Source organism: Zalophus californianus, chromosome 2 (assembly GCF_009762305.2).
Source record: "Zalophus californianus isolate mZalCal1 chromosome 2, mZalCal1.pri.v2, whole genome shotgun sequence".
Classification (NCBI taxonomy): Eukaryota; Metazoa; Chordata; class Mammalia; order Carnivora; family Otariidae; genus Zalophus; species Zalophus californianus.
This window is the reverse complement of record NC_045596.1, coordinates 54,901,463-54,914,482: the sequence shown is the minus strand read 5'-3', so window position 1 is coordinate 54,914,482 and position 13,020 is coordinate 54,901,463. Positions and strand designations below refer to the sequence as shown.

The window sequence follows — 13,020 nt, the reverse complement described above, 5'->3', positions numbered from 1 at the left end:
TTAATGATAAATCATATTTAACTATGAATTCTAAGAATCTGTATGTTCTTGGGTAAAAATCAAGAAAGGAGTCTTCAGGATCGCCTGGGTGGCTCAGTTGTTAAGTGTCTGCCTTCGGCTCAGGTCATGATCCGAGGGTCCTGGGATCGAGCCCCACATCGGGCTCCCTGCTCGGCAGGTTGCCTGCTTCTCTCTCTCCCACTCCCGCTGCTTGTCTTCTCTCTTTCACTGTGTCTCTCTCTGTTAAATAAATAAAATCTTAAAAAAAAAGGAGTCTTCATATCCCTACTCCCATACTTAATACATTTGTATCTGCAACCAGTTTCAGAGGAAGCAGGTCTCTTTATCAAGACTATCTTCTACAGATCCCAGCTTTGCCTACCTTTTCTGAGGCCCTGTGAGAGAAAGGGAGTAAATGGCTCAAGTCTATGTCCATCACCTGTCTGCTGATTCCTTACAAGTCAAAGCCTGCTCAGGAGTTTCCTATGTTGAAAAGACTTTATAGAGGTGCCACTTGAAAAAGGGTTCCTTGGGTGCATGACAGGTGAAGGCTGGAGAATTGAATGTGAGAGAGCTGATTAGAGGCTGTGTGACATATCCGGCTGTAGAGGGCCCCATCATGGGGAATCTTCAGGGTTATGTTAAAGAGTTTGTATGTCAATGTGAAATTTAGCAGTTAATTCTTGTGAATGTCTCAGTGAGGAGATTACATACTGGTAGAGTTCCATATATCCTCTCCATTCCAGAACAGCTCTGCGTTTAATCAGTGTTATACAGGAGAGTTCCATGTAAGCATTAATTTGAGAAAGGGGTCTCAGCCCCTTCAAAATATTTCTTTCCTCTGCTCAGGCTAAACATGGTGGAATCCTCCTTAACTCTCTTTCACATTCTGCACCAATTCATCAGCAAAGTCTATCAGAAAGGCCTTCAAAATATATTCTGAATCCAGTGATATATTTTGATATCCTCACTGCTAACATCTAGTCCAAGCCACTATCATCTCCCACCTGAACGTCTGCAGTGGTCCCCTAACCAGTTTACTTACTTTTACCCTTCATGCTACCTTCTCCCTCTGCCACAGTCTATTCTCCACAGAGTGATCCTTTTAAAAAGACCATCCATCCCACGGATCAAAACTCTATAACAGTTTCCCTTGTCACTCAGGATAGCATAAAGGAGTCCTTATGGTGGCTCACTAGGTTATGAACAGTTATGTGACTCTCCCTGACCTCGGCTTCTCTCTTCTGCTTGGTGCCTACATGCTGGTCACATTGACCTTCTCAATCTCCTGTCAATATACCAGATCTGTTCCCACTTCGGGACACTCGTACTTACTGTTCCCTTTGTTTATAGTACTTTTCCCTCAGACAGTCGCATGACTCCATCCTTCACTTTGTTGTGTCTGCTTGGATGTCATCTTTGCAGAGAGGCTCCTCTGATCACCTAAATCCCACCCACCACCATTCTTTCTCTATTCTCTTACCGGACACTTTACATTTATATATAGATTATGTTTTGTTCACCGTCTGTCTTCCTCCCCCAGGAGACGTGAGGGCAGAGAATATGTCTTTGGTCCTGCTATATCCCTACCACCTAAAATAGTGCCTGAAACAAGTAGATGCTCAATGAACATATGTTGACTGAATGAATGAAATCAAAGGTGTCTTATTAACAGTGTGTTTGACAATCATAATAACCATAAAATCTTTTTCAGGCAGAAGATGTGATCGTTTTAATGCAATATTTTAGTTATCCAGAAAGTAAAAGATTTTGAAGAGCCTCGTGTATTTTTGAAGAACACACAAAAACTATGGAAATGTTTCCCATATTTGTAAGAATTAAATTACCAAATATTATTGTTCATGTAGCTGCTTTCACAGAGGTGGAGCTGACCTTGCTAATATTATAGCATGGGAGGAGGTTGCCTTTGGATGCTTAGATAATGGCAATCATGATTTTGAAGATAAGCTATAAGGGGGATAGATCTTACACTGGATCTAGAAATCATAGGTCTAAAAAAATTTTTTAAAGGAAGTTTTGGAAAGCCCATGAAATTATCACCAATATCCTAGAATGTCTTACATGTTTTTATATTCTATTTCATTATGTAAATAGGATTTAATGGGATTAACATACCCATCCCCCTGCAATGTATAGCATTATTACACATTACAGTAAAGGAGCAGGGTGCTATCTGATTTCTGCCCACACTCTGAAACTTTGCCCTTCTCCATTACCTGACAAACCAGTCATGTCTAGCTGATAGAGAACCCGATTTTGATGACTAACTCATACTTGAAAGTCCCCTCGTTTCCCACCACATTGCTAGTTCTTTCTGCTGCTCTAGTCATTTACTATCACATTTTTAGGAAATGCTTTCATGTGCCTTTTGGACAAAACAAAGGGCATTTCTTGCCAGAATCCTTTCATTTGTGTTCCTAGTCTTTAAAATTCTTACCAAGTCTAAAGCAAATTTTGCCTCATCATGAAAATATGTGTCATCACTACTTAAACAACTGTATTATTGATTGATTGTAATTTTTTACTTAAGTATAGTTGACATACAATGTTACAGTAATTTCAGGTATACAATATAGTGAGTCAACTTCTCTATATGTCATGCTGTGCTCACCACAAGTATAGCTACCATCTGTCACCATGAAACACTGTTACAACAGTATCATTGACTATATTCCCAATGCAGTGCCTTTTATGCCCATGACTTACTTATTCCATAACTTGAAGCCTATATCTCCCACTCCCCTTAACCCATTTTGCAACAACACAATGAGCTCCTCTCTTTTACTACCCACCATTTTGCCAATGTTTTGATTCACACTTTCTAGTATTGCCAAGTCTTCACATAAAAAGAGATTTCCCAAAAAGAACTGCACCACTCTCAACTGAACTAAATTAGACTGTTTAAGTCATTAAAATGGTTTTCCAAAATCTCTTAAGCTCTTCTTACTTCTCATCTTCTATCCAAAATGCATGAATTGTTTTCTTTTGTTGATTTTATCAATTTTTTGAGTGGTGGTGAAAAATACTACTCAATGGTGAGTTTTCTTTGACTTCCAAATAAATTCTGTGGTCATATTCCTGTTTAAAAAGGTGCTTTTATGATAATGAGAAGTTGTTCTGCTTGCAAGCAAGAAGCAAAGAGGAGTAGGTTGTATTTAACCACCATCACGGGCTAGGAACGCCCTTGACCTTCAAGGGCCCTGATCAGTCGTCACATCTTCTAAGAATTCTTTCCTATATGCCTTTCTGTTTCCTTTTAAACAAACTTTACTATTCAATCCTCCATGTTTACTTATCACTGTGCTTGGTAAATCTGTTATTTTTCCTATGACACTGTACTGATTTTATTATTTTATATCTTTCTACTCTACCATAAGCTCCTTGAATACAAAGTGCATTTGTTTTCAAATTCTTGTATCCCCACTGCCAGGAATATATTAGGCACATAATAAAAGTTTCTTAAAGAGAATTGAATTAAGTATAGCAAAAGGACATATAGGAATCCTACTGACCAGATTATGCATCATGTGGCTCTGGGTATGTTCCAAATTCAGGACTAGTAGAGCTTTGTCTAGAAATACTTGACATATTGTACATCAATAAACTAAATGTCATTATTATGATAATGTGATAATGTAACTTTGGGACTTTTAACCATGAACTCAATAGTTACATAGTAAGACTATGGGAGAAAAAAAGTACTGGAAATACTTCTAGTCTATGTGCAGTTCAGAGAACATAGATGATAAGTGAGTTTACAAGGCATAAACCAAGCTTTGCTTCTGCATCAACAAATAAAATACTATAGTATAAATAATAGAGACATTTCATTTATATACCTATTAGTTATTATTAAATGCCTATTACATATATATGTGTGTGTGTGTGACTTGAAAAGCAGATTACAATTAGTGATTAGAGAAGCTGAGAATTAGTCTATCAATGCTAACACCAATAGCAACACCAATGCTAAACCAACAAATAATTATTCAATAATAGCATAATTGCTTTCCAGTGATATAATCTTACAGAATCAAGCACACACACACATCAACTGTAATATGAAGTCTAGAAATAGGAAAAGCAATGTCAGTGTATTTCAGTAATGAACTGGTTCAAATCCCAATTTCATAACTGAATTAACTGAAACAGATTAAAGTTTAAAAAGAGACAGGGTACCATACCAAAACACATGCTACAAAGTGTCTCAGATTAGTGGCTTAAGTCCAAGCAAAACGACAGGCAGAAAATAAATCCCAATTATGAATTTAAAAATTAACCCTTTTGCCATCTGACTTTTAATTAGTCCATCTCGATAATATCAGGTAGCTGTGTTTGGTGATTAAGGAAGTTTTACTCTCGTTTGGGGATACCTTTTATCATGTAAGTGTCCTCTTGTGACTGGTACAGTCCACCTGAACTGCATACACTTACATATATTTCTTTTTTTAAGAATGATTTTATTTATTTATTTGACAGAGAGGGAGGAAGGGAGGGAGAGAGAGAGCACAAGCAGGGGGAGTGGCAGGCAGAGGGAGAAACAGGCTCCCCACTGAGGGGGGAGCCCTACGTGGGACTCATTCCCAGGACCCTGGGATCATGACCTGAGCCAAAGGCAGATGCTTAACCAACTGAGCCACCCAGGTGCCCTGGCTTACATATATTTCAATTTAACTCTTTAAAAGGATACAAATGGATTAAATTTGAGAATTCTGGAATAAGAATAATTTAGACACAAATGAGCTATCTTCATTTTTATCATTTATTTATAATTCATTATTCCTTAATCTAGCCAAAAATACTATAATTTTTCCATATTTTATGGTTTTTTAACAGATTTGTCCCACTGATTCTAACATTAAGAGCAATAATCTAAAAGATATATGGAGGCTGAGGTCTGAGAGACTGGGAGATGTCTTAATCATACATTGTGCCTAACATAAAAGACACACATGCCATTTAATGTGCAAATATATAATAAAGATGGCCTACTTCTTTCTGAAAACTTCTACTTAAACTAGTTAGAACCTCAATTAATCTGTTATAAAAGCATTCATTTTAAGAAAAGTTCTGTAAAAGAAACCGGGGAAAAGCAACTCAATTTCAGTTGCTTAAATAAACTTCCTAAAAGTTCAAGACTGAACTCTCTGATAAATGTCACATGTCCAGTAGTCAGCCATCTTTGATATAATAATCTTAGAGCTTATTGCAACTAGTTATTGAGAGGAGGCAAGTTTTCTCACCTATTTATTTAGGTGTGATTACAGTGCTTATCATCAAAGAGCCTGCCTCTAAAAGAAGACATAACTCTGAGATTTAATTGTTAATCTACAAAAGTGGCATGTTGGAGGGGGGGTGTATTAGAGGTTGTGTTTGTTCTCTTCGTCAGAGCATTTGTAAGGCTGTCTGCAGAGAAAAGTATAAGATTGACTTTTTATGTACATTGTTTGGGTCTGGGATAATGCAGTTAGTCTGCTATATCTACCTAAGTTAAGTCATAAGAATGAAATCGCTGGGCTCTGGGGGTGGAAGAGTTGCTGGGGAGCTCTTTCAGAGCCATTCTCCATTTGCTACAAACTCGTGGGTCTTGTGAAGGTGAGCCTGGCTGGTTTTCAAAGTTAGACGTTTTGGGGACTCCTCTCTCAGGTTTTAAAAGTTGGGGCGCTCATTGTGGGATTCAAACCCTTCACTCCTCAGGGATAAGCTCTAGGTTTTGAGTTCCCTCCCCATTGTGGCACCATGCCAGGGGTGGGGTTTATGGTGAGATTATATCTCAGCTTCTCCTACCCACTTCCATGAGGTTTCATTCTCACTTTCTGAAGTGCAGTAGTCGTTCAAGTAGTTTTCAGGTTTTTTCAGAGTTTATTGTTCCATATGTAGCTGTAGGTTCTATGTGCCAGTGAGAGAAAATAAGCTCAGGATCCTCCTGGGTTGCCATCTTGAACTGGAACCAACAGCTGTGTCTCAGAATTCTTTAGCTTTTGTATGCAAATGATTTTCAGATCTAGGATCTAGACTGTGTCCCTTTCATTCATCATTCATTTATTCAAAAAGCAGCAACATTTATGTCAGGAATAAAAAAATCTTCTTTACCATGATGCAATGTTATCATGACTTACTGTGTGTCTACAACCCCCCAAATTTGATAGAATTTGATTCTTGTCATTTCTTGCATCTTGAAGGGCTCAGGTAAAAACAACCAAATTGACAAAACTTAGGAAAAGAGGAAGTGAGAAAAAAATGCATGAACCAAAATATCCACAATCTAAATATCAAGAACACTTAATACCATAGATTTTGTATATGGAGACTTCAATTAGGGTGAGGAAGGAGATATTGTGTATGGGGATATTAATAAATTTTGTTTATTCTGGGCTATGTGGTGCCAACCTTAACAGTTGCTTTTATTAGAGTCATGCAAACAGATGTCAGTGACACAGCTAAAATAAAATAAGTCAAAGAGAAAAGGGCATAAAACGGGTACTTTCCATCTGGCTCAGACCCAAGTGTAAGGACAGCACATTGGTCACTATTAACAACATTGATGTCTGAATTGAAATGACTGTCTTTTCCTTTCATCTTTCTCATCTTGCCAGAAGGCACAATCATTTACCTGGACATCAAAACAAGGGAGCCATTAATCCTTTCCTTATCCCACAACTAAGTAATCAGCCAACAAAAATCAAGAATTGGAGCTAAATCCTTCTCCTCTCCACCCACTGCTTCAGGCTTGGCTCAGGTCCTCACCATCCTCTCCATCTTTCTCCTGGATCTTCAAAATAACCTCTAAACTGGTCTTCCTGTCTGCACTCCTGCTCTAATCCTCATCCTGTGATTATTCTAAATTCTCAGTCTGATTAAAACTTTTATTGGCTCCCCATCTTCTGCAGAGTCAAGTTCAAACTTTTTACTTTGGGTTATGGGACTCTTCATGACCCAATCAGTCCACCAGCCTTAGCATATCCTCTTTCTAGTACAGCAGTGCCGAGAAAACATGCAATCATGCACATACTTTGGACACCATAAATTCTTTGAGGGCAAAAGCAGTATTTTCACTCCCAGTATTAACTCTAGTAGCACCCCCCACACCCCCTGTTTATTCGAGATTTTACTTTCTGTCTTTTCAGTTACCTATGGTCAACCTGAAGCAGATGATCCTCCTTCTGACTTGTCAGAAGGTAGTAGTAGCCTAATGCTAGTCACAGTGCTTATGTCATTCATCTCACTTCATCTCATCACATAGGCGTTTTTCATCTTACATCATTACAAGAAGAATGAGCACAGCACAGTAAGGTATTTTGAAAGAGTGAGACCATATATACATAACTTTTATTATAGCATATTTTTATAATTGCTCTATTTTATTATTATTGTCAATCTCTTACTATGCCTTATTTATAAAATAAACTTTATCATAGATATGTATGTATAGAAAAAAACATAGGGTTTGGCACTATTCACAATTCCAGGCATCCACTGGGGTTTTCAGAACATATCCCAAGTGAAAAAAAGGGGACCACTGTATTAGTAATGAATACCGTTTCACAACCTTAGCACCCCCCTTTTGTTGCACATGTTATTTTTTCTGTTCTTTTCTCCTTTTTTATGCCTGGAGAACTTTTAACACTCAAAGTTTAATCATGTCACCTTCTTGATAAAATATCCTGACACAGACCTCCAAAAAGTTAATTACTTTCTATTCTTGCACCAAGTTTTATTTTCTCATATTTCATACTATATATTAATTACTTATTTCCACATCTGTATCCTCTTGTAAAGAGTGAGTTTCTAACAGGCAAAGAGTATATCTTAAAATCTTTATATCTCTAGGCATCTAGAACTGCTCCTGAAATTGTTGTAATGTGGTAGGTACTATTCTAAGAACTTTCTATTATCTCATTTAATGAATAAAGTTTAAAATAAATATTATTAAATAAAATTAAAAATATAAAAACATAAAAGTATCTCACTTGCAAGATATTAAATATTGAATGTTATTCAAGGATTTGGAAAATAAAGTAAATAAATGCCAACTTTCAAGTTGGAAAATGATAATCTTAGTAAGAAGATATTTTGAGTGGGGAGGTAGTACATGAGTAGGGATAGGTAAAAGTCAAGTGGAAATAGTTTTCTTGGGGACTAGAGTCTTATCAAGTATAATTCACAATTTGTGATTTCATTGGGAGGTGTTAAAAAATGCAAAAAAACATGATCAGGGTTTCGAAAGTAATGTTGCTACTTTTAAAAGAAATCATTAAGAAAAATTTTAAGGTCATTAAAAAAGTATTCATATTAATTTTTTAATTTTTAATCAAGTAGAATTGATGAGATTATTGTACAACTGTTGCTAGCAATGCCCTTATTAAAATATGAAAATTTTATTTAGAAATTACCTTTTTAGTAAATAAGTCTTTGTGTTTCACCCTTCAAATTTCAAATTGCCAATATGTCAGAGAAAATGCTGTAGGAAGATATTCTCACTTGAATGTCAACATCGGTAGAACTTTAACCAAAATTTATATTGTGACTGGGGTATTGGGAAAGCATATACAAATTAAAGCTTTGTGTTCTTTTCAAGATCTAAGTATCCTATTATTAGTTAGCAGTATAAACTATTTTCTTAGAGGAACATAACAAGTGGACATAAAGTGGAATCATAATGACTTTCTTATTGTCTTACTTTTTGTTTCTATTATCACAGACCAGTTGAATTTTCAGAAGCTGATTACCCAAGGGCTGAATATCAAAGAAGACAGCAATTTTGGGATCCTATACGTGTAGCTCTTTTCACATTGGCAATTGTAGCAATCATAGGAATTGCAATTGGTATTGTTACTCATTTTGTTGTTGAGGGTAAGTATCCAGGTCACATTTCTATTGCTTAAGTGTTCTATGACTTAATATCTTGAAATTCTCTCTTGTATAAAAAATACTATTTGCATGATATTAAAATTTTAATTACTAATCTCTTATTGATGTTAAATTATTGTTTGCTCCAGTATTGAGTTCAGTGTTACATATTTCCAGCCAATGAAGCTTGCGATAAACATTATTACATGGATAGACACATCTAAAAGCGATAAGAGTTTTGGGGTGCCTGGGTGGCTCAGTCAGTTAAACATCTGCCTTCCGGTTCAGGTCATGACCCTAGGATCAAGCTCCCTGTTCAGCTGGGAGTCTGCTTCTCCCTCTCCCTCTGCCCTTGCCTCTGCTAGTGTGCACTCTCTCTCTCTTGCCTTCTCTCTCAAATAATAAAAATCTTTAAAAGCAATATAGTTTTAAAATGAGAAAGAAGAGTGAAAAGCTTAATCTTTAGAATAAAGACAAATCACATCATGTGCTGAGTGTCATATGCCTTTTTTTTTTCCAAAACCAGTATAAGGCAACTGCTTAAGCTATAGGCAATCAAATAATTTCCTTGCTTTGCTCTGCATCTTCTCTATACAAATCTCCCCTCACTCCTGTTGGTGGAGGACTCCTAATCACTTTTGGTTTGGTGTTGCACAACTGGAATCACTATTTGCGTGCCCCAGTTGATTTATTTTAAAGATTTTATTTATTTGCGAGCAAAAGAGAGGGGGTCAGCAAGAGTTGGGGGAGGAGAGGGCAGAGGGAGAGGGACAAGCAAACTCCCCGCTGAGCAGGGAGCCCTATCCCAGGACCCCGGGATCATGACCTGAGCTGAAGGCAGGCGCTTAACCAACCGAGCCACCCAGGTGCCCCAACTTAGTTGATCTTTTAACATCAGCAAATAGTTGATGGTTGAGGCCATCACTGTTAGGATCACCCAGAAAGGGTTATTTACATGAACAGGGCAAGGATAGAACAACAGTAGGTTGCTAAGGAAAGAAGCAGAAATAAAAAGAGTTCTCCAAGGTCACTGAAAAGGTGTGTCCAGGGAGGAAAGTTAGAATATGGCTCCACAAAGCCTAAGATGGGGTTTCAGGGAATATGATTAAAGCTGCAAAACAATCAAGATTTAAAAAAAAAAAAAGAAAGGAAAAAAGGTAGCTATTCGATATTACGACTGTTGTCCTTGACAATGGAAGTTTCAGGGGTATGTCAAGAGTAGACTGCAGAGAATTGAGAAGTGAATAGGCAAAAAGTGGAAACAATAAAACAATAAATACTAATACTTATTAGTAGCATGGAAAAAACTGATAGCCTCTTCAATATATCTTCATAATACAGCTTACCTAAGATATACCTATGTTACAATTCTTTGAGGGAACTGATAATTTTTACATGACTTTCAGCAATTGCTTTCAATACTTATTGTCCATATTGCATGTCCAATTGTATGAAAATTTTGATATGTATAAACACTGTAAAAGAGGTATTCTGAAAGTGTACTTGGAGGCCTGAATTTTCTATTTTAGCTGGATACAATGATAAAATTACAAAATATTTGAAAAATGTCCGCAATAACTTTGGTACCAAGAAGAAATAAACTGCACTATAGTAAACCTATTTCCTGGGGTTGGGGGGCAAAAAACATTATATTTAAGCATGAATCTTTTGTTTATGTTACCTTTCAGATGATAAGTCATTCTATTACCTTGCCTCTTTTAAAATCACAAATATAAAATACAAAGAAAATTATGGAATGAAAAGCTCAAAAGAGTTTATAGAAAGGAGTCATCAGATTGAGAGAATGGTAAGCTTAATAGAAATTTTAAAAGTTTATGAATGTGTTTTTCTGTTTCACTTTCAGTTTGGTTGCTATAAGAACCTAGCCTCTCCATGCCTCAATCTCTTCTTTTGTAAAATGTAGATAATATTTAAGCCATATGGTTGTGAGGAGTAAATAACTTAATATATGTAAAATATTTTGAATAATGTTATATACAATTAAACGCACGTAGATTAGAGTAGGCTACTAATTAACAACTAAGAAAACTGTTGGTTGAAACAGACATTCTTCTGATTTTTAATTCTTGATTTTCTGTGCTGGTTCATTTTCCTTAAACTTTTTTAACATAAGAATATATGATTGCCATGTTTGCCTTATCATTTTATTTATTATGTTTTAAAAGCATGTAAAGCATCACATACAAAATGTGCATCTGCAATTTTTTTTTTGAGAGAGAGAGAGAAAGAGAGAGTGAGGCAGGGAGGGGCAGAGGGAGAGAGAGAATCTTTTTTTTTTTTAAAGATCTTATTTATTTATTTGAGAGAGAGAGAATGAGAGATAGAGAGCACAAGAGGGAAGAGGGTCAGAGGGAGAAGCAGACTCCCTGCCGAGCAGGGAGCCCGATGTGGGACTCGATCGTGGGACTCCAAGGTCATGACCTGAGCCGAAGGCAGTCGCTTAACCAACTGAGCCACCCAGGCGCCTGGGAGAGAGAGAATCTTAAGCAGGCTTCATGCCCAGCACAGAGCCCAGTGAGGGCTGGATCTCCCCACCCTGAGATCATGACCTGAGCCAAAATCAAGAGAAAGACGCTTAACTGAATGAGCCACCCAGGTGCTCCCGTGTCTAAAATTTTTGATATCAGTCTCAAATCTAGTTATGCCTCTCATGGTTTCCCTTGAAAACTGCATTCATCAAGGCATTTCTAATTTCTAATTTTCAGAGTGTGTTAGACAAGCTAAGTCTTTACCTATCATAGCAGAAAGTCAAATAGTCTTCCATTTTTTGTCCCATGAAAAGCATGTCTGTGGAGACCATAGATTTGTTTAGCAAAACCCAGTATATTAGCCTAGAGTGTTCTCCTTAAAGCTTATGAGAGTTATTCTGGAACAGTGAAGTAATAGCTCTATAGAAAGAAGACTGAATTAGTATGATTATTTATGATTAGCTCAATTAAAAGATGACTTTAGCACTTCAACCCTTCACTCATCATACTTTCCTTTCTCTGGCATATTAACAATGTAGGAAAGTATTCATTTTATTTAGTTAATCTTTATATAGGTTGATTCTAAATATTGAAAACCAATGAATAGTATTTTCATTTCCATAGCTACTTAAATAGTGTTTGTCATTTAACAAAACAGTGCTTTTTACAATTGGGTTGCCACACGAGAATATTCCCAAAAGCAATTTTGAGTAGAACTCACTCATTTATTTTAAATCCTCTACCATTTTACTATATCCTCAGATATGTCCAAAGTCTCACTATTTCTTTATTTCTTTAATTCTTCTTTCTCAAAACTTTATGCTTTCTGCTTCAATTTGAACTGGTTGCTTTCTTTCTTTTTTTTTTTTTAAAGATTTTATTTATTTATTTGAGAAAGAGAGAATGAGAGATGGAGAGCACAAGAGGGAAGAGGGTCAGAGGGAGAGGCAGACTCCCCGCCGAGCGGGGGCCCGATGCGGGACTCGATCCCGGGACTCCAGGATCATGACCTGAGCCGAAGGCAGTCGCTCAACCGACTGAGCCACCCAGGCGCCCAAGAACTGATTGCTTTCTAGGTCCACTTCAGAGAGGTAACCTGGGTCCAGACAGGACTGCTTTAGTGTATGAGAGCCATTGCTTCTTGCATCTCATATTTTCCTTGATATGGTGGGTTATGTCCTCAAGCATCTTCCTTAAGAAAAAAAGTGCATGGGAGGTAACATTTCTGAATTATTTTATGTTGAAAAATCCTTTTACTACAGTCTACTCAAATGACAGTTTGAATGTAAACCTTTACATTGAAAAATCACTTCCACTCAGACCATCTGAGGCCTTGCTTCATTTTTATTACTCTATCACTGCAGCTGATGAGAAATTGTGTTTCTTTTTAAGTAATCTATTCTTTTTCTAGAAACTTTTGTACTCTATTTTTGTTTTCTGAAATATCATAATGATATGTCTTGGTATTTGGTATTTTTTCTTTCATTCATTTTTGTTGGGATATCATTATGTTTTAGAAAGTGTGTAAAATATTTTAAAGTGAATATCCAAGAACCTACCATCAAATTTCAGAAATAGAACTTTACCAGTACCTCTGAGACCTCTATATGTTCTTTTTTCTCTCTTCTTCATAGTTAAAAACTGTTTTGAATTTGGATTT

The 13,020-nt window shown here is 36.6% G+C and overlaps 1 protein-coding gene across 1 annotated transcript in view; it reads left to right on the top strand.

Annotated features, from left to right (window-relative positions):
* The window catches only part of LOC113925572 (transmembrane protease serine 11F), a 101,275-nt gene that overhangs the window by 61,437 nt on the left and 26,818 nt on the right, over positions 1-13,020 (top strand). The window contains exons 2-3 of the mRNA XM_027600108.2: positions 8,723-8,874; positions 10,560-10,678. Coding sequence (XP_027455909.1) covers positions 8,723-8,874; positions 10,560-10,678 — 271 coding nt within the window. The remainder of the gene's footprint in view (positions 1-8,722; positions 8,875-10,559; positions 10,679-13,020) is intronic.